Source organism: Haliaeetus albicilla, chromosome 11, assembly GCF_947461875.1.
Source record: "Haliaeetus albicilla chromosome 11, bHalAlb1.1, whole genome shotgun sequence".
Classification (NCBI taxonomy): Eukaryota; Metazoa; Chordata; class Aves; order Accipitriformes; family Accipitridae; genus Haliaeetus; species Haliaeetus albicilla.
Window position 1 is genome coordinate 1,341,207 of NC_091493.1, and position 18,995 is coordinate 1,360,201.

An 18,995-nucleotide genomic window follows, 5' to 3' on the forward strand; every position below is an offset into this window, starting at 1 on the left:
GTTGGCAAATAGCTGACAAAAGGTACACACTTCTGCTGGGCTGCTAGCCGATGGCAGGCAATCCATCTATACAGATACTTGCACTAATACCACTAACTGCAGTCAGTGAGCACCCCTCAGAGACAGTGTTCAACATCACACTCTGGCAACAGCTAAATGTTCTTTATTGTTTTAGGCAAGACCATCAGAATTAAGCTTTCTTCTCTTATTTCTTTGAATAGATTTTCTTTCTGCTACTAAATCCTATCTAAGCACCACATTTCTCTCTCTTCTATTTGTTACATCTGGCTTTCTTCTCGTGTTTTTTATTTTTAACTGCAGCAGTGTGAAATCCACATGGAATGCAGTGAATTTTATGCCATTCTTGTGTCCTCCCACAAGGAGGTATTGTTGCCAAGAAAGTCCTGTCACCCACTCCTGTGAACTACACCCTTAGAGGCTGGTGGATTTACAGTTCCAGAGAAACACAGTTGTCAAAGGGAACCCATTGACTAAGTGAAGGAGGGACATACCAGAATCAGTAAAAAGAGAGGATTTCAAACGTCCTAGTCTCAAAATTGAGGGGGGGGGGGGGGAAATCAATGGCTTATACCAATAATAGAAAACTTATAAACTCTGATTTACAGTAGTATTTGCAGCCTCAAGTTCTGCAAGCACAAACTAACAGATACGCAGAATCAGTACCGAGAAGGTTGGGAGTCAATGTCCCATCAGAGCACAAAACAACCTACCCTTTCTAAAAACAAGAGATTAAACAATACTAGTCACTAGTGTAATCACCTGTTCTGCTCCCACAAATATCATCTCCATCTGCTACAGCAAATAAAGGATTCTGCTTCAGCCAGCTAGCTGGAAGTGACACTATCAGTGTCAGGGCAAAGCAGATTGATACCTCCTGCATGTTCCCAATATTCAACACCAGGATAACTCAGATTCTCACAATAGCTTTCTGTAGATGTTACAGGACATTTTTCTCTTGCCACACAGTCTCTTACCCCACTCAGATACCACTGTATTCTGTTGCATTGCAATTATTTCACAGCTGCATACCAGGAAGTTCCACTTCCACATGTCAAACAGTTCTTCCTAATGTGAAATCAGAGCCACCACACACCCCCTTCATGCCTTACACACATCTCTTCATTCCCCGTTTCCCACTCAGGGACACCTGATCCAGCGATGGTGGTATCAGAAGCTTTTCTACAGGGGATCTGTTCTTGGTTTGATGAAGAGGCTGTACAGCACAGATTATTTTAAGCCTCCTGAATATCTAAATTTTGTCTCCCAGAATGAAAGTCCCTTAGATGCAGAGCATATACATGTACCTCAACATAGAATGAGAAAGCTAAGCTTATGTTTAAGACTTTGGGGGGGGGGGGGAACAAATAAGAATATAGTAAAAATACAAGAGATCACTATGCCCTTCCTTTAGTAAATATCCTTTCAGTACACTCCCTATTTCTTGCCAGTGAATGGTAGTTTCTTCCATGCCATCAAAGTCTTGCCTCCCCTGTTTAATGTCAAAAGACATTAAATATGGACATTCAAAATATCAAATTATTTTTTTCTAATTTCCTTTTAAAGAGTAACTGAAGGCTCAAAGCAAAACTCAAGCAAGTAACTTTCTTTCAATTCACTGTTACAGGTGATGAAAGGCTTATCTAAGAACACACTTGAGTATGATAACAGCTAAACACATAGAACAGTGACACTGCAATAGATAGAAACAATGCAGACAACAACTGTTGTGTTTCTGACCATATATAGTCAGTAAGCAATGGCAATAAATACCAAACATTTTAGCTATGCCTGTACAACTATTTGAAAACTCTAAGCAATCACAACTTGACATAAATACAAAAAAATCATTATCATAAGTATAATGCTAGGCTTTAATTCAAATTCCTAAGAGAATGTTTCCCCATATAAACTACACCACTGTTTTGTCTTAAAATTGATTAAATATCAGAATCAGGACATTAATTATAGTTTGATGTTAAGTGTCAGAAGCATTCAGGGTTGAACAACGCTTCTTATTCTTTTGTATAGTATTTTACCATTAATTCACAGCACATTATGAGTCAGAAGGCAATTTTTTGAAATGCTGTATACATGAAATCTGGCAGTGCGAATTTTTAAAAACACTTATATTTGGATTTATTACACTCTTTTAGAACAAAAATGTAAACATGAGTACTCTTAAACAAAGCTTCACCAAACCAGATCAACAGGAAAACGTGGTAGTTCTTCACTTATTAGGCTAGTGGATTTCTGGGTGATGCACACAGTCTACCAGCCACAGGCCTGCCTAGTTCCAGAAGAACGTGAATCAAGATGTGGATAGAAATAGGCCTGAAAAAGTACTTTCTCGAGAGGAAACTCAAAGAAAAACGTGGAGGACCTCTGTATTAAAATGATCAGCTCCAAGACTATAAATCTTTGGTAAAACTTTGCAGATGTCAAAGGCAGCTTTAGATTATAGATTTTATATAAGATTTCTACAGATTTTAGATAAGATTTTATAGATTAGATATAAGGAAGAAATTCTTCACTATGAGGGTGGTGAGGCACTGCCACAGGTTGCCCAGAGAGACTGTGGATGCCCCATCCTTGCTGGCAGTGTTCAAGGCCAGGTTGGATGGGGCTTTGAGCAACCTGGTCTAGTGGAAGGTGTCCCTGCCCATGGCAGGGGGGTTGAAACTAGATGATCTTTAAGGTCCCTTTCAACCCAAAGCATTCTATGATTCTATGAAGCAGAAACTAGATTTATCCAGGGAACATGCCTGCCACCCATTATAGCAACACTTTCTTTCAGATGTCACTAAGAGAACTCAACTGAATTTGAGAAATCAAAATCTCGTCTACTGAGTGTTTGTGAAGACCAAACTGTAGTCAGCAAAGCCATAGCCACGACCCCATTTCTGAAGACATTAGACAAGTCACTAATGCATCAGATAAATAGAAGATTTGTCATATTCATCTCCACTGTTTACTATTAGCCTAATAATTTGCCCCTTTATTCCCCAAAACATTATTATGAACAGGATTATCAGCAGCAGCTTGAAAAAAGTCTATCACTCCTCTAAAAGGAACCCCTATTAATGAGCTCCAAAAGTAACAAAGCAGCATTTTCACACTGGCAACTGACATTTAAAAGAAATAAGCGTTTAATTCTCATGTTACAGTCTTGAGCTCAACAAGCCCAGCGAGTGACACAAGCTAAAATGCAAGAAGAGGTGAGAGACTATTTATTCTTTCCAGATGTTGGTGTGCAACTCTTGGACTGGTAGTTCAGTTCACATCAGACCGAAATTATCTAGAATATTGTTTCAAAATTCCACTATGCAGTAAATACAAGCTGTAGCCACATCTAAAAATTCATAATTTATTTAAGAGCGTATTAATAAAAATACTTGCCAGTCACCACAGAAAAATATACGCACAGAAAATTAAATACCATATGCTATGACACGCATGGCAGGTGACTGCATGCAAGCACAGTTTACGACCCACATCCTTTCAAAGAGCTTCAAGTAAATAACAAGAGACATTTAACAGCAGCAGAATGTGACTTGAATAACAGGCAATAAAGTCACATATGATGTGGCATACCACAAATTAAGAATAATACACGGCTTCAAAGGACTAAAAATACCTGCAAAATTAAAAAACTGCTATTTATTTTACAATTGTTCACCAACTTCTTAAAATTAACTTGTGCAGTTTGGCAAATCCTTGGAGGAAGATTGGCTGTGAACACTCAATTTGTCATTGCATAATTATAGGCGATAACATGGACTTAACGTTCTTTTAAAATGTATGATGTGTATATAATCTACTTTATGTATTATTTGTTTTTGTAGTTATCTCTGGTCTTGGGTGAGAATCAACAAATAAACTGAAAATGTGAAATATTTTTATATTATCTATGTATAAAAATCAATATAAAACTATGTATTCTATTCTTGTTGCATGTTATTGGCCTGGAATGGATAGGCTAACATTTTAAGAGTATTCCAAAATTAATGATTTTTTTAAAAGCCTCAGCTGATCAGTGCGACAGATAACAATGATATGTGCTGGTCATAATGCTTTTAATCACAAAGGACCTTAAGGTATCTCAGATACCATATGCATATATCAAACTCTAAAACGCAGCCATATCTGAATCCACAGGAAGCCCATAGCTAATATGAACAACAGCAGAGACTCAGAAACTGCCCCAGCTGCCCATGGAGGAAGACACACACAAAAAAAAAAAAAAAAACAAAACCAAACAACCCACAAAAAAATTCTGATTAAGTTGCAACTTCAGTAAGAGCAGGATGATATAAAGACCTGATTTAAATGGCTAACATGTGGTCCTTCAGGCACAAGTTGTCACACGGCATAAGAACATACACCACACTGCTCAATAGTGAAAAGGCAACTGAAGCCCACTTTGCCCCTTGATAAAACCAAGCCTGGTTGGTAGCTCATTCAGTAACATGGCCTCACAATAACTTTATGGTACAGACCATTGTTCTTTGCTTGTCTGCTCCCACTTTTTGGGAAGGCTTTCATCAGCCCCTCCTAATCTGATTCCAGGCAACCCTTGGGAACCATTTGTTTACAAAATTCACGGAGCACTGATGGAAGGACATAATTCTCGAATGACCAGGCACTGAAATCATTACTCTTCTGTCCCCTTCTTCCTCTGAAACTTTCTCCTGAATCAGTTTTCAAGGCTGATCTCTGCAGGAACACATTTTGGATGTCTGTCATCCAGCTTATTACTATTTGAGCCTGGCCTTCATATTCACCCAATGGGCCCTGATAATCCATGGGGAGAGTAAAAATCAACAAAGCAACAAAGAGCCTGAAATAAAGTGGCTAATACACCTTTCTCAGCAGATCATAAAACCTAGTCCTATTCTGGGACACTGGTTCAAAATAGGGAGATAGGTCATGAGGAAATGGAATATGGCAAAACTCACCAAATATGAGAAGCTCTATCACAAGGGGATGACTTCTACAGTAGTTACAGTAGGTTAAAGAATCCATCTTCCCAGTACTAAAGTCTCAAAACATACCTCCACACAGGACTATTATACCTTCCCAAATTAAGTCCTTACTACCACACAAAAGAGGGAAGATTTCTGTTTTTAAATTTTTAACTAAAAGGCCTTAATCCCAGATTCAGGTAAACAGTTCTTTTGAAGAAGAGCATTAAAGCATGCATTAACTTAAACTTGTGCTTAACAGCCACTGAAATTAACAAGGGGCATCCTGTCTTCATTGGAAAAAGAAAAAAAAAACCCAAACACCAACAAAACTTCCACTGATATAAATGTTCTTCCACAACGGGGCCCAGCTTGCACACTTTACCTCCTCATAAACAGTATCTGAGAACATACAATCAGACAACTCAAAGTTCAGACATTTCCACATGAAAACATATTTCTCATGGATATCCTAGCTTCATTTTGATACTAGTGTTACATGGTTAAACTAATTCCTTGTCATTATTTGTAATTATTTGTAATTATTTGTCATATACTCACTCTCTTTCTGGACATCAGCAAGTGCTGCATGAAGTTCCTCTTTAAGCACAATTGCTTCCTTGGCGATTTTTTCCCCCTTGTCCAACAGATTCCAAGTGGCTTTTTCCACAGAAGCTAGCAAGACACAAGCTCTTTTGGAACGGCCCTTTTTCTTACTAGAAGGATTCTGTGGACAGTTCACTAGTGTTGTAACCTACATTGAAAAGAAACAAAAAAGACAATAGTGGTGTAAGTTCTATAATAAGTGAATTTATAATATTCCCAAATCTTAAAAAAAATCAAATTAATATAGTTGAGAATAAGCTATGAGATTCCCTCTGCTTTACAGAGAGACAGGCAAGCTCAGCATACATACTGGGAATGGACAAAACTATTGAATCAAATTTGACAGATAATTTTACTTAATATGCCTTATCTTTGTATTCTTCTTTGTGTGTGATCAAACTGAAGTCAATAGAAATCTCACTGTTATATTAACCCTGATGCAAACTCCTGACAGTGCTTGCTTTAAATTTTCCTCATGATAAAAAAAAGAAAAAAAAGAAAAAAATTACTAACGCTATCTAAGGAGGCTTCAGCCAAGGCAGGAAATATAATCAGTGCTGAATCTTCCCATACCCCATACTTCCGGCTTAAATCTCCCACTTATCTCAGAAGCAAATACTCAGAAAAAATATAGACACATTTCAAAATGCATTCTCTTCTTACAAAGGAGGATTGCAGTGGTCAGAACTCAGCACCTCAGAATTCTTAGGGGGGCTCTCAACATTAAAATTGTACATCATTTTACTCAGAATGTAGGTTTACAGCAGCTTTGTCCAAATTCTGTTTTTTAACAATGCACTTCAACATCCATAAAGAACTTATTTTTCTATAGCATCCCACTCCACATTCCTCATCATCTGAGCACAGCCTCCACATTGTTTCTAACAGACTATTCTCTCAGGCATCACTTGAGCTGTCACACTAAGGAGAGACTCCTAAAAGATTTTAAAAGAAAAGGTATATAGCTATTTTGAACAAACTTTCTGAACTATTCTGTTCTCTGTGCCAGAACATGGGCAGTATATTAAGTACAGATCTAGTCTTGGAGCTCAATGAATACATTTTATATGTATATAATTGCTTCATTTTATTAAATGGCATTGCAATCATCAAGAATATTGTATAAACAAAGCAAAAGCTGCATATAAATTTCTCAGTCCATCAGGCAAACTTAGCTAATGGCTGCAGTAGAGCTTGTGGTTTGAGCTGGTCTATGGAAAAGGGCTCCATTCACAGGTATAGAATGAGAAGCGCGCTAGCTGTACCGTAGCTCACCTTTAGATCTTGGTTCATGAATTCAAGCACTTTAGTGCTTTTCATGAACGAGTACTTTTAAAAGTAACTGACGAACATCCTCTGGGAAGCATTTCTATAAACACATCTTTGAAAGGCAAAAGCCCTGACCCCTATATCATTTATGTGGAATTTGGGGGGAAAAAGGACCATCCACTTGACATCAACTGCTTTGGCATGTCACAAGGGAGACAGCAACATAAATAACCCCGGCTCAGATAGTTAAAGAGGGCTTGGGTATTTTTCTGACTGTGGCTAAAAGAAAGTAAAACATTTATTGCACATAAATCAGCCAGCTAGTAGAGAATGCAATGGGAATAAGAATCTTAATATCTTTTCTTTTTACAAACCCTCTAACATTAGTTCTAGAGTGTTTAATGCAGTTTCAACGATCATATTTTTAAGAGTGAGTTAAAGAGATTATAGGCTGATACTTCCAACAAGAAAGGCAGAAAACAATATATTTTATTTCTTAGATTTTTACTGTAGTCTCCTTTTTATGTAAATACCATTCTATGTACTGTTCATTCCTATGCTTTGGAGGAGGAGGAAACGAAACAAGTGGAAAAACATGAAAAATAATCATTCCTGCAGGTGAAAACTCTTGACTGTAAGACCCTCTTCAACTTCAGCATCACTGCCAGGAAATATCAGAGGCAGCTTCTGATCTCAAATACAAGTCAAAATTTGACAGGTAGTTTTTGGCTCATGGAGATGAAGAAATACAGAAAAACTACTCCGAATTCTCTAACACAGAACTGCAGAGAGGAACACAAAAACTTTATGCAGATCCTATGCAGAAAGAATTGAACTACACAGTAGCTAATATAGCGTGCCCTTCTGATCTATTGTCAACACAGCTTGTACTGTAGTGGAAGAATACAGTCAAAACAGTATCATTGTAAGAAAAATGAAAAACATATCCCCGTTAATCCTGTTCATGCCCGACTGCATTTCCCAGTTATTAACACCTTCTTATTGCTATATACAGCAGGTCTTCCAGCATTCAATGGAAATCATTGTCAAGAGGTTATTTTGTACCTCTGCCAGAAGCAACAGAGTTGCGCTAGAGGCACAAGGGTTTTTTTAAGTGAGATTTTCAAGCCCATATGCCATCACAGTTGCAAAGCTCAATCATGATGTTGTTGCCTGTTATTGCCATTATTTATTAGGCTGGAGGGGTGGGATGTTTTTCATCATGGTTATCCCAAACACTGAATTCCTAAGGAACCGTGCAGCAGTTCTTCACTACTATATTCAGCTCTTGCCAGCCCTGACAGACAGTCTTCTAATATTGCAGTAGTTAAAGGAAACAGTGTCTTGGTACCTTGAGTATCAAAAGATTTGGTTCACCTTTGATATTAATATAGAAGTATTTTAAAGCATCAATCATAAAACATTCTTTTTTGTTTAAAATTTAGTTCAGTGTAACCGCAATGCCTAGACATTTGAAAAAACAAGATGTGAACTCAGTGATCCAATGACAACAGCAGAACCCTGTCCTCACTGTTTAAATTCAAAGTACTGCCCATACAAATAAATACTGGTTAATCACTTTCAGTGTGCATAAAGTAAAACTCACCATACATAGAACTAAAACCAATAGTGTATGTTTTCTGTGTGAGCAAACTTTTGTCAGTGTGGATGACAGGTGAGAATAAATGCCTTTCAACTTGCCTATTTTTCATGAGTGATGTAAAGGACCCTAAAATACATGGATGCTTCTACATACTCTGTAAAACTTATCTACCTCTTGGAGCCATAAACTTTCCTTAGCTCATATGTATGTATAACATATAAAGAGATGGAAGCAAGAGGCTTGGCAAGAAAAGCTCTTACAAATATTTGCTTATGTATACATACACACACAACACATATATTAAGTGTGTGTATATACATAAATACATAGAGCATGCTTTAGATACAATATCCAAATAAGTGGCAAATTTACAGCTTATAAGACTTGCAATGACTGCAAAGGCAGTTATGAAGTGTTTCCTACATGAATTAATGAAGCTATATGAATCTCATCAAGTCATATCTTTCAAAACTTTTACTTGTACGTAAATTCAAAAGGAAAAAAGAAGCAAATTTATACCTAGCCATAACTGTAATCATTCCATAGTATAGCAAAGAGATTAAACAGACTTCAGTCTCTGAGGACGAAATAAAACAAGAGGATATTTTCCATTACATTAATTGTTATATTTTGTGACTAAATCCAGCACAAGCATGACAAATATTAGACATCAACTGTGCGAATGAAAACGCTTTATGATCTACTGATTACTTCCCACTAATTGCTCCATGACAGAGAGCATCTCTGATAAAAGCCCAGAATTAAGGAAAGTTTGTCTGACCATGCACTCAATTTACATCAAGGCAGCTGTCAGCTGAATGATGTCAATTTTGACAGCTATCATCTTTAATGTGCCAGATGCATTGATAGAGAACTTAACTTAAAAGCCTTCCTTTCAAAACTAATGTCCTCAAAGGACCTGGAATAAAATAAAATAAAGGCTTCAGACAGAGGGAACCCCTTCTGTTAAGGGTACAACTGGACAGGATTAAAGAAACTTTTTTGCAATACATAGAAAACAGAGTGCAGCTAGTAGTGCATCCCCATGAGAGCACCGCTTATAAGGCTGGACACTAACACAGTTATGCCGCTTCCAACATAGGAGCTTCTATCTCTGCAGAGCCCTGCACAGCACTGTTTGAACTAACCACCCTGGGTCAGGCCACTGTTTGGGATGCAAAGAAGGAAATGCAGTGAGACTGCTACCCCTGCAATCCCCCAAACATTGTAATTTAGGGGCATTGTTTTATTCCAAGGATGGAGAAGTTGCTAAGTCAGAGAGGGTTTTATACAAAACAATGTGTCATACTGTTTTCAGAGTTTCAAAGTGATCACCACTGCCCACTGCAGACTGCAGGGAAGAGAGAGAATCCAGCAAAGTAATTTGCAAAATTATTTCCACATAGGCTGTTTTTGCCTTCATTTTCTCCCATATTGATGCTCTTAACCTAAGGATTGCTCTAACACTGAGCATAACTGGCTAGGACAGACTTCAGAGAAGCTCAAGCACTTCCACTGCCTCTTTCCTACCAGAGCAACACAAGACTATTAAATAAATAAATCAGAACGTAAACCTCAAAATAAGGTTAAATTGTGTTCAAAGCAGCAGCTGCTAAGTGAATCAGGCCAGAGCATAATACTATTCATTTTTATCTGTGACTGGTCTGATTCTCTTTCTAATCATAGATCAGTTCTCATTTATTGCTTTTCCAGCATCTCAATCATCCTTCATTGAGTATTAGTTTTAAACTCCACTTTTGCATTTTCAACATATTTTGTCTCCTTCCCCCTCAAAATGCAAGTTTCCCTTCCACAGTTCTGTTATGAAACAAAGAATTGATGTTGAGAGGGGGGAAAGACAGTCAATATCATATTCTTTTTGAACCAAAGCATTTCCATTTTTAAGACTCGAGCTTTTTAAAGATGTGTGAGAAGAGCTTTAAAAAAATAAAAATAAAAAAATTAGATGATTTCCTTGTTTTGTTCTGCAACTGTATTTCTTTGTTTTGGCAGGTTTCTTTGATCCTGCAAAAATTTACATTTCTTCATCTCCTCTAAAAATACCCACAGTTTTGCAGCTGCATGAGCACAGCCTGACCTACTGGTATACAAGAGAAGGTTTTAAAATGCAGTCTATGAAGACATTTATTCCCACTACTCTGAAACTAATTTTATAATCCATCCACACACGATGCTCCAGCTTGACGACTTCCCACAAACCACTGAACTGTTAACTGAGGTTTTATACACCGTCAATCACACCCAGCCAACAATAAATAAATAAAGGCAGACAAAATGAGTGAGAAGCAGCTCAGTTAATAACAGCTAGAAATGAAGTAATGATTAAAAAAAAGGTTACTTTCTGCAGAAAAGAATCTTCCAGAAGGGACAAATGAGTAAGGGAGGAAAAGAAGATCAAGTCAAAAATAAGAGAAGAAATTTTGAAGATTATAATGAAAAATAAATAAAAAACTGGATGAGTTAGGGAGCAGCCAAAGTTTCAAATGGGGAAAACACAACTTTATTTGTTAAAAAGAAACTTATTTCAGTGAACTAACTGATTTTTAAAAGCAACTTTTCCTAGAACTGTTATAAAACATGATCAGCACGTCTTTGCTTTTCCTAGCCTTTAGAGCACATACAGCACTTCTGGAATAAATAAAGGACTTTTCCAACATGAAAGTCCAAACAAACATAAGAACCATCACACCAAACATACTCATCATTTTATTGTCCTCATCTTTCATCTTTATATTCTTCTTCCCTCCAATCATTATGTGCTGCCTCTGTAATTATAAACTGACTGTTACCCTGTATCTGGTCACCACCCTTCGGCAAGCCCAGGGAAACAACATGCAAAGGACTGGCTCCCAGGACAAAGAAGGAAAGATGTCATCAGAGCAGTGTGTGTGAAAAGAAGTGCATTCCTGGAATAACAAAATTTACCATGAACCTAAGCGGCGGGATGCAGTCAAATGAAGCCCATGAGTTGTACAAGAAAAAATATTTTTTCCTTTAATATCTGTCCAAGTACAATAATAATTGTTTCAGTCTTAATTAAAATGACTTTATTTATCTCTTTTTTAAAATAGAAAAGTTGCAAATTGAAAAAATTCGTAGATATATCCTTACTTTTTTTTTTTAATAAGCTGTACACCCCCAATTCTTACTTGTATCTAAATAGTATAATACCCAGAGTACAGTATTCAATCTGGATTTGCTCTATTTACCAACAGTCATCCTCCCAGTTACCAGTTTTGTTTGCTGATTGTTAACATAACCTAGTTAACAAAAAGTTATTGTCTTGTAAGAGGCATTACTCAAAGAGCTTGGAAAGATCTTAACCAACCAACCACTGAAACTACTTCATAGCTATTATACCTGACCACCTTCACAACCTGAAAAACAAGAAAGTATTCTTTGTACATTAGCAAGTGAAAGAAAATTCTGAATTAAGTCACACCTTTCTGTACCTACACAAACTGCAGCCAAAGCAGTGACTGCCATGTAAACTTTCCCCCATGCACCAGGAAAGGAATACTAAACAGGCAGTGTACAGCTGTGACAAGTAGTTTGATCTACATCATCTTGGCAAAGGCTAAAAGACAGTGATAAGCTGGCATCCTTGTGCTATGTGTAATTGAGTAATTAAATGCAGGTACCCCAACATCTTTGTTCCAAGTACAATGAAGAGAAAATTCAAAAGAGCTTGAGTTTCAAAATAGAAGATGTCCCTTCTGTTCTTTACCCTGTAACATATTGCTACAGAGGTCTTTTAACAATTTCTTAGTTATACACATTATTTGCAAAATGAGGTCAGGTCTTCGAGTAGGTCCTTTCCATTGCATTACACAAAGACATTTCTAATCCACGCCAAATATAGAGATAATGAGAGAGTCTTTAACACACTAAGCACTGCATATTTAACCAGTGAATACTTGAAACAGAACTGGAATATGCAGTAAAATTGCTCCTCCTAAAAAGAAAGTTTTATCAACAAACCTGAAAGCATATTTGTAAATCCCTCTGTCCAAGTCTTCTTTAGTTGGCAGGAAAAGTACTAACATAGGTTTATACAGTACGCAACAATTGCACTGTTCTTTGGGTATCTCTTCTAAAATGCAAGAGAATGCAATTCTTTTCAAAATTCAGATAAAGAAGCTCACCTACAGATTTCAAGGCTATTCTTTTCCACTCCATCCAGCAATTACAATATGAAACTTTTCATGTGTTGGAAATCCATTTGCAGTGTATTCTACATTTAAACATCCACTAGATAATACTGTACAAGAGATTAGCTAGAACATGCAATATTTGCTACGACATACTGCGTGGCATTTGCAAAAATGGAAGTGACTAAACGAATGACCATATCTGGAGGAAGACAGATCCCCTTGGACAGTTTCTGAGCCAGAGTAAACTACAATGCAGAAGAGTTGTGGGTATGCCTTTCATAGCAGCGTCCTTAGCCAAAGTTTTCAGCCTTATTCCCTTCCCTCTATGGTTATCCAATTTATTTTCTGCAATACTAAAATACCTGAATTATCAATGGTTCCAATAATTTCTCAACTGTAAACGTCTGGATCTGCAGATCCCGAGGATCAATTTTCAGTTTAATGCTTGGCACTTTTGTTGACATTTCACCTAGGTACAAAAAAACAACAAAAAAATGCAATAAGCAATTATTAGCCATGACCACAAGTCTCATTGCCCTCTGTCTGAGCCCAGAGACTGCTTATGGGAGTACAAACTTGGTTCCATAACAGGCTTAGGATTTCAAGAGATCAGATGAACTTTTCTGATTCCTCATTTCAAAACTGTGGGAAAAAAAAAAATGCAGGTACTTGCATAAACTGTAAAATAATAGATTCAAAGTACATATAATTCCTTGTCTTCTCTTCCAGATTTCTAAATTGACCATATACTAAAAAATACACAAGGATAATTGCATTAGAAGACCTTTGAATGCAAGTTCTCTACTAGTCAATAAAAAAGAGCTTTAAAGCAAATATTACATTACTGAGCTTATCACAAAACAAAACCACTAATGCTATGTGCACAGTACTTGTATCTTATTCTATGTGCCAAATTACTAGTGGTCATAATAAACACTTTAAGAACAAAAATACGTACAGCAGCCCTTAAAAGTCCTGGCAATTAATAGCAGGAGAAAGTGAAACATTTAGTTATTTTACACCCCGTAATAACAAATATTTTCTAAGTGTCAAGACAGATTAAGTCAAGAAAGTCTATTACTGAAGTCAATAAGATGGAAGTAAAGCTAAGTTAGGTCTTTAAAGTGAATAAATCATTCATTATGAGCTTGATCCAAAGTCCACTGATGTTAATTTAAGGGTTTTCACTGAGTTCACTGGGCCATGGCTCAGGTCTTTAGCTGCAGTGAAATGTGTGTGTGCCAACAAAGAATTATAACTGTGCTTTAGCAGGAATGCAACTGATTATTGTCCCAAAATAGAAGACATTTTAAATTTTCCAGTAACTTAACTTCCCATAAAACACAGCTCAGCAAAGCCTTTTTAGCCAATAAAGACTTCAAATACACAAATAATGCATATCTGTCTTTTTTAAGCAGGACTTATTACAACCATTGCTGCTGTACAATAAAGTAATAAGGTACTGCAGTTGTGCAGGCTAAAGAAATAGATTGTCACCTTCCAGTGAACCTAGTATTGATTTAATACAACACAGTAGCATTAGGGTTTCTATAGCAAGTTGCGTAGAAATGGATCCGAATTGTTTATCACAGAATAGTTAGCCACATTTCACTTGCAAGCAACGATAGTATGAATGATAATTAAAGAATTAAGGTTAAAGGTAATTTAGGGTTTTGCCATTCTTCGTAAAGGTTATGCAAGTGCCAAGTTATTCTTTTATTACAAGCTATACTAGTCACAGCCCTAAGTTCCCACAGCTGCACAGAGTCAGGTGATAGCATATGTAAAGAACTGATTTTTCAGTTTTAATTACAAGTCAAAAGATAAAGAGAACAAAAACTTGAGATCAGACTGACCAGAATTACTTTCCCTTCCATGGAAATTAATAATAGAAAGAGAACTCTAGAAATGTCAATGCAAATTATTTGGCCATATTTTACGCATTTAACTTTTACATACTTGTAACAAACCCCAGGGAAATAAAATTTGAGACTCCCAAAATCGCCAGTATCAGCAGTTCTCTTTCTGTCCAATGAATCAGTAGGTAAGATACTCTCACAGTTTTGAAATACTCCAGTTCAACTTGTCCCTCTGTTTGAAGGAAACTGAGCCCCCTCATCATTCACTGTTTCATAAACAAGTGGAGGTTCCTTGTCAGGAAAAGGACTGCAGCCCTTCTGCTTGCTCAAATTGTTATATATCCTCCCCCATGTGATGAAGTTGTACCTGTGCAAGTGTACAGACCCCACCTCTTACTCACAAAGCCTCATTGCAGCTGTTACAAAGTGCTTTGAGATGGATGACTCGGTATCTTCTGCTGGTTCTGCTGTACTTAATGTAAACTACTTATTTACTCACTGAGCTCAGAACAAAACAGGCTGAAAACACAGCATACCTGTAGAGGCTGGTGGTTAGGGCATGCTCCCAAAAGGCAAAATACTTTGTTTCCAAACTTTGCTTAACTGATGTTTTCAGCATTTCAGACCAAGAAGAACCACAAGAGACAGAAGACATCAAAAGTGAACGAACTCAAAATATCTACAAGCACATTCAACATAATAAATGTCCTACTGAATCAGATCAACAGTCCATCTAGCCCAGTATGTTTGTTATAGTCAGGCTATTGATTCTCAATAATACACTGGATATGCAACAAAGCAAGAAATAAGGCAGGCTCTTTCCATCTGCTGTTTAGTGGAGGAATCACCAAGAGACAAATTCACAGTCACCCAGAGGTCTTCATAAAACTACAACTTAGGTCATCATGAAAGTGCAACACCTCATGGTTTCCTTACGTTGTGCACATAACATCCTTGGTGAGCTGAGCTCTGCAACAAGAGCTTATTCTTACAGCTCAGGCCAGAGACATGCCCACTCTGTACTCACACAAGCAGGTTGTGGGGTTTTTTCTACTTTTTATTTTACCTATAGTGATTCTTACTGTTAATACCCATCGGTTCTTTATGTATAGAAACTAAAACCAATTTCTCAACCATATAATTCTTTGGAAATACACTAAATATATAACAATGTAAGTAAAGCCTCTAAACCTCGAGAGTGAGAGGTCTAGTACAAAATGCAATCTCAAAGGGCCAACACCTATTAACTGCATCATTTTATTGAACAATGAATATTCAGAAAGGTTCTGTGTCTACAAAGTAGATAAAAATTCAAGCTTTCTTATAGCTACAGCTATATAGCTATTTCCAGCAACATTTGCTATACTAGCAAGGGAGCTATCAGTAACCTGGAAGCCAGGTTCCCACTGACATTCAGACCTCCACACAATCTCTTGAATTAAAAGACAGCCAATATTAACGGGAGATCCTTTTTAACCTGTGAAAGTAAACTTTCCTACAGTACTAATAACTTGCTCTGAAAGCTACAAATGTCTGTCATTCACACCCCTGCTCTTCCATTAGCTTCAATTCCAAACTGCATTGCTATTTAATAGCTTCTTAAACTGCCTCTCCCATAATAAAACAGTAGTGTATGCCACTTTTGGTTGACTCTACAGCATTGGCAAATAGCATGTCATGTCTGTGCCTACCCATCACCATGTTGGTGCAGCCTATGAACATACAGCAGAGAAGAATCCATGCTGCTGAAAAGCTGCTTCTGCTGTGTCCACCCCTGAATCAAAAAGCCTTTTAATTCAACAAGATACTCTCCTCCAGCTTCACTGGGTTTGCATCAAACCACATCATTTTACACTCTTGAAAAGGTAGACTTTTTTTTTTTTTTTTACCACCTGCAATTCACTGGTTCTCTAAATCTTTGGCCAACACTTCAATTAATCTGTCTTTTATTCACATTAAAAAAAAATCTTTATGATATTGCTGGTTCACAACCCTTATCTTTGACATTTTCACAAGCCTCCCAGTATACGAGTACTCCTTGAAATCCATCACAACAGTTGCAAATAGATGGCATTGATTGTGCTGTGAATTTTTTCCGGTCAAGACATACATCAGTTGCAAGAGGACAGGTAAGAACTGGATGGAGATAGCACTTCATGCTTCTACTGAGGTTTAACCTGAAAATCACCTAGTGATACACTCGCGCTTTAACTTCACAGTGGCTTCCCCTCAATTCCTTGATAGAAGCATGTTAGCAACTGCTTTACTGAAAAGTCAAAAATGAAACCTTTGCTGCTTGCAGCAAGAGCTGCTCTCTGTTTTCACAGCACAATTTCCTATACTACAGGTCTCTAAAATGATCAGATCTTTTCCAAAATTTGGCAGATAAAAATGTAGTTGTAATTATAGTCACTTCCTCTTACTAGAGATCACTGTGCTCCAGAATCCTACCACTGAGCAGTCTCAAACCCGGGAAGTGGTACAAATCCAACCTCATTTTGCAGATCAGAAAAATGTGAATCCATGTGCTATAATTTTCCCTCTTCTGGGTTTTTCGGTTGTTTGGGGGTTTTTTGTTTGTTTGTTTTTTAACCTTAGCATATTGTACAATATAAGCATTTTTATTCTTTGCTTCAGCCCTGGCTCAACTGGCTGTTGAACTCAACAATAACTTTTAAACTTTGGGTCAGGCCCATAACTTATCATTAATTGAAAGCCAATTGCCAAAATTATTGTTTTTGAAAATTTCTATTATATTCTAAGGTATAAATAACGTACTTAAGTGCTCACTTGCTGATTCCAGTCTTTTTTTTTTTTTTTAAGTAAAATTCTAATGCTTCCTGAAACTTCCTTAAAGCAGCCAAAATATGAAAACAAGCTTGCAAGCCAATGCAGTGAAACCTACAACATCTTAAATTATTTTGATACCCTAACCACGTATTTTTAACTTACCAGGCTCTCCTTACTGTTATTTACCATATTAGCTAATCAGTATTTAAATAGATGGGGTTTGTTTGGGTTTTTTTAAATCAGGACAAGGGTAGTAGGTGATAGAAAGAAAAATATGCAGCCAGTAAAGATCATTCTGGGATTTTCTCTGATATTTCCACTTAGAAAGTGAACTTCTGTCCTTCAAGATCATCTTCATTAAGACAACAAATTTTGGTGCTTGCCTCAGGAAAAAATGAGAATCACAGTCCATCTTTTTTTTTTTTTAAATGCATATGTCTACTCAGGTATAATATGCCCTCTAAGTACAGTAGGGATCTCAACTGCAAGATATTTTGGTATAAGGCTGCTATAACCTCACACTTGGTTATATTAACCTTTACAGTAGGCAATTTCAGCACTATAGACCAGGAGCTCTTACAGCACTTAGGATGTTAAGCATGTGTCACGAGATAGTTGTGTCTCAGAACAGCCAGAAAAGCAACCACCTGCGCACTCCTACCAAGTGCTACAAACTGTAAGATAATGAGAATTTTGTCTTTTCAGCACGTGTCCAAACTGAAACTGCTGAGTCTTTTAGAGTAAGAAAAAAAGACACACGAAAAACAAAGTCTGTATCCATCTGCAATACAATGTGAACATAGTACCTGCAGCTTTTAAACAATCTGTAAGTACACTGTATACATAGATAAACTATTTTGTGCCAGAAAGCAGAGCCAAAGATATTCTCCATAAATTAGAAAACATTAACTTTAGAATCCATTTCCTGCTAGATCATTAGAAAGCCAATAGCACATCACTCACCTATCCTAGAATATATGTGGTCCATATTCAGCACTAAAGCAACTGTCTATGTAATTTCCTTGTGTTAGGAACTTCAGTGTAACTGCTATGGCTCACTATTAGGCTTCTGAGGCATCTGTAAGCAACTGCCTGACAAGCTCTCCAGTGTATTTCAGGATGACTGACAGGACACAGTGGCTGCTGGAGGGGTGGCAGGGGGATGGGCATCCTTAAAGCTATATACTAGAACACAAATATGTCAAAAAAATGTAAAGCTAAAAAGCTTTTGAACAATTAGATGACATGAAACATGTCATTACTGATACTTGTGGTGCTTATTCTCATAATTTTCAGCACAGCTACTGTTTTCCCATACATTCTGATTGTATGCCAACTTCTGTCTCGAGGCAATGACTCAGTCTCAGACTTTTGAGCTGGACAGCAAAGGGATTCATAAGGCTCTCACCCAGTAATTTGGCACCAAATTTGTTTTCTTCGTTTTTTTTTTTTCTATTGTGTGTTACTCTACACTGACATACAACATATTACACTATCAATTTCAAAATACACAGGCCTATTGCCTTCTAAAAAACAGGGAAGGTAAGAAAAAAAATAATAAAACAAAGTAGTCTGGATTAGTATTTTTAAGCAAGATACACATGGACAGGACACCTGAGAACTTCCAAGACGTGAAGCATTGCTGAGGACATGGAACAGAATGTTTTATTATTTGTTCTTAATTTCAGTATTTATTATACAGCATCATCAA

At 37.0% G+C, this 18,995-nt stretch overlaps 1 protein-coding gene across 3 annotated transcripts in view; it reads right to left on the reverse strand.

The window, feature by feature from the left end:
• The window catches only part of CTNNA3 (catenin alpha 3), a 531,540-nt gene that overhangs the window by 509,115 nt on the left and 3,430 nt on the right, over window positions 1-18,995 (reverse strand). For 2 of the 3 annotated variants that reach the window (XM_069795731.1, XM_069795729.1), the window contains exons 1-3: window positions 18,248-18,388; window positions 12,998-13,104; window positions 5,544-5,736 (exon numbers count right to left, since the gene is read on the reverse strand). In XM_069795731.1, coding sequence (XP_069651832.1) covers window positions 5,544-5,736; window positions 12,998-13,104; window positions 18,248-18,272 — 325 coding nt within the window. In that variant the 5' untranslated portion in view covers window positions 18,273-18,388. Of the gene's footprint in view, window positions 1-5,543; window positions 5,737-12,997; window positions 13,105-18,247; window positions 18,389-18,995 lie in introns of those variants that run through there. The other variant, XM_069795730.1, reaches the window with a different exon arrangement.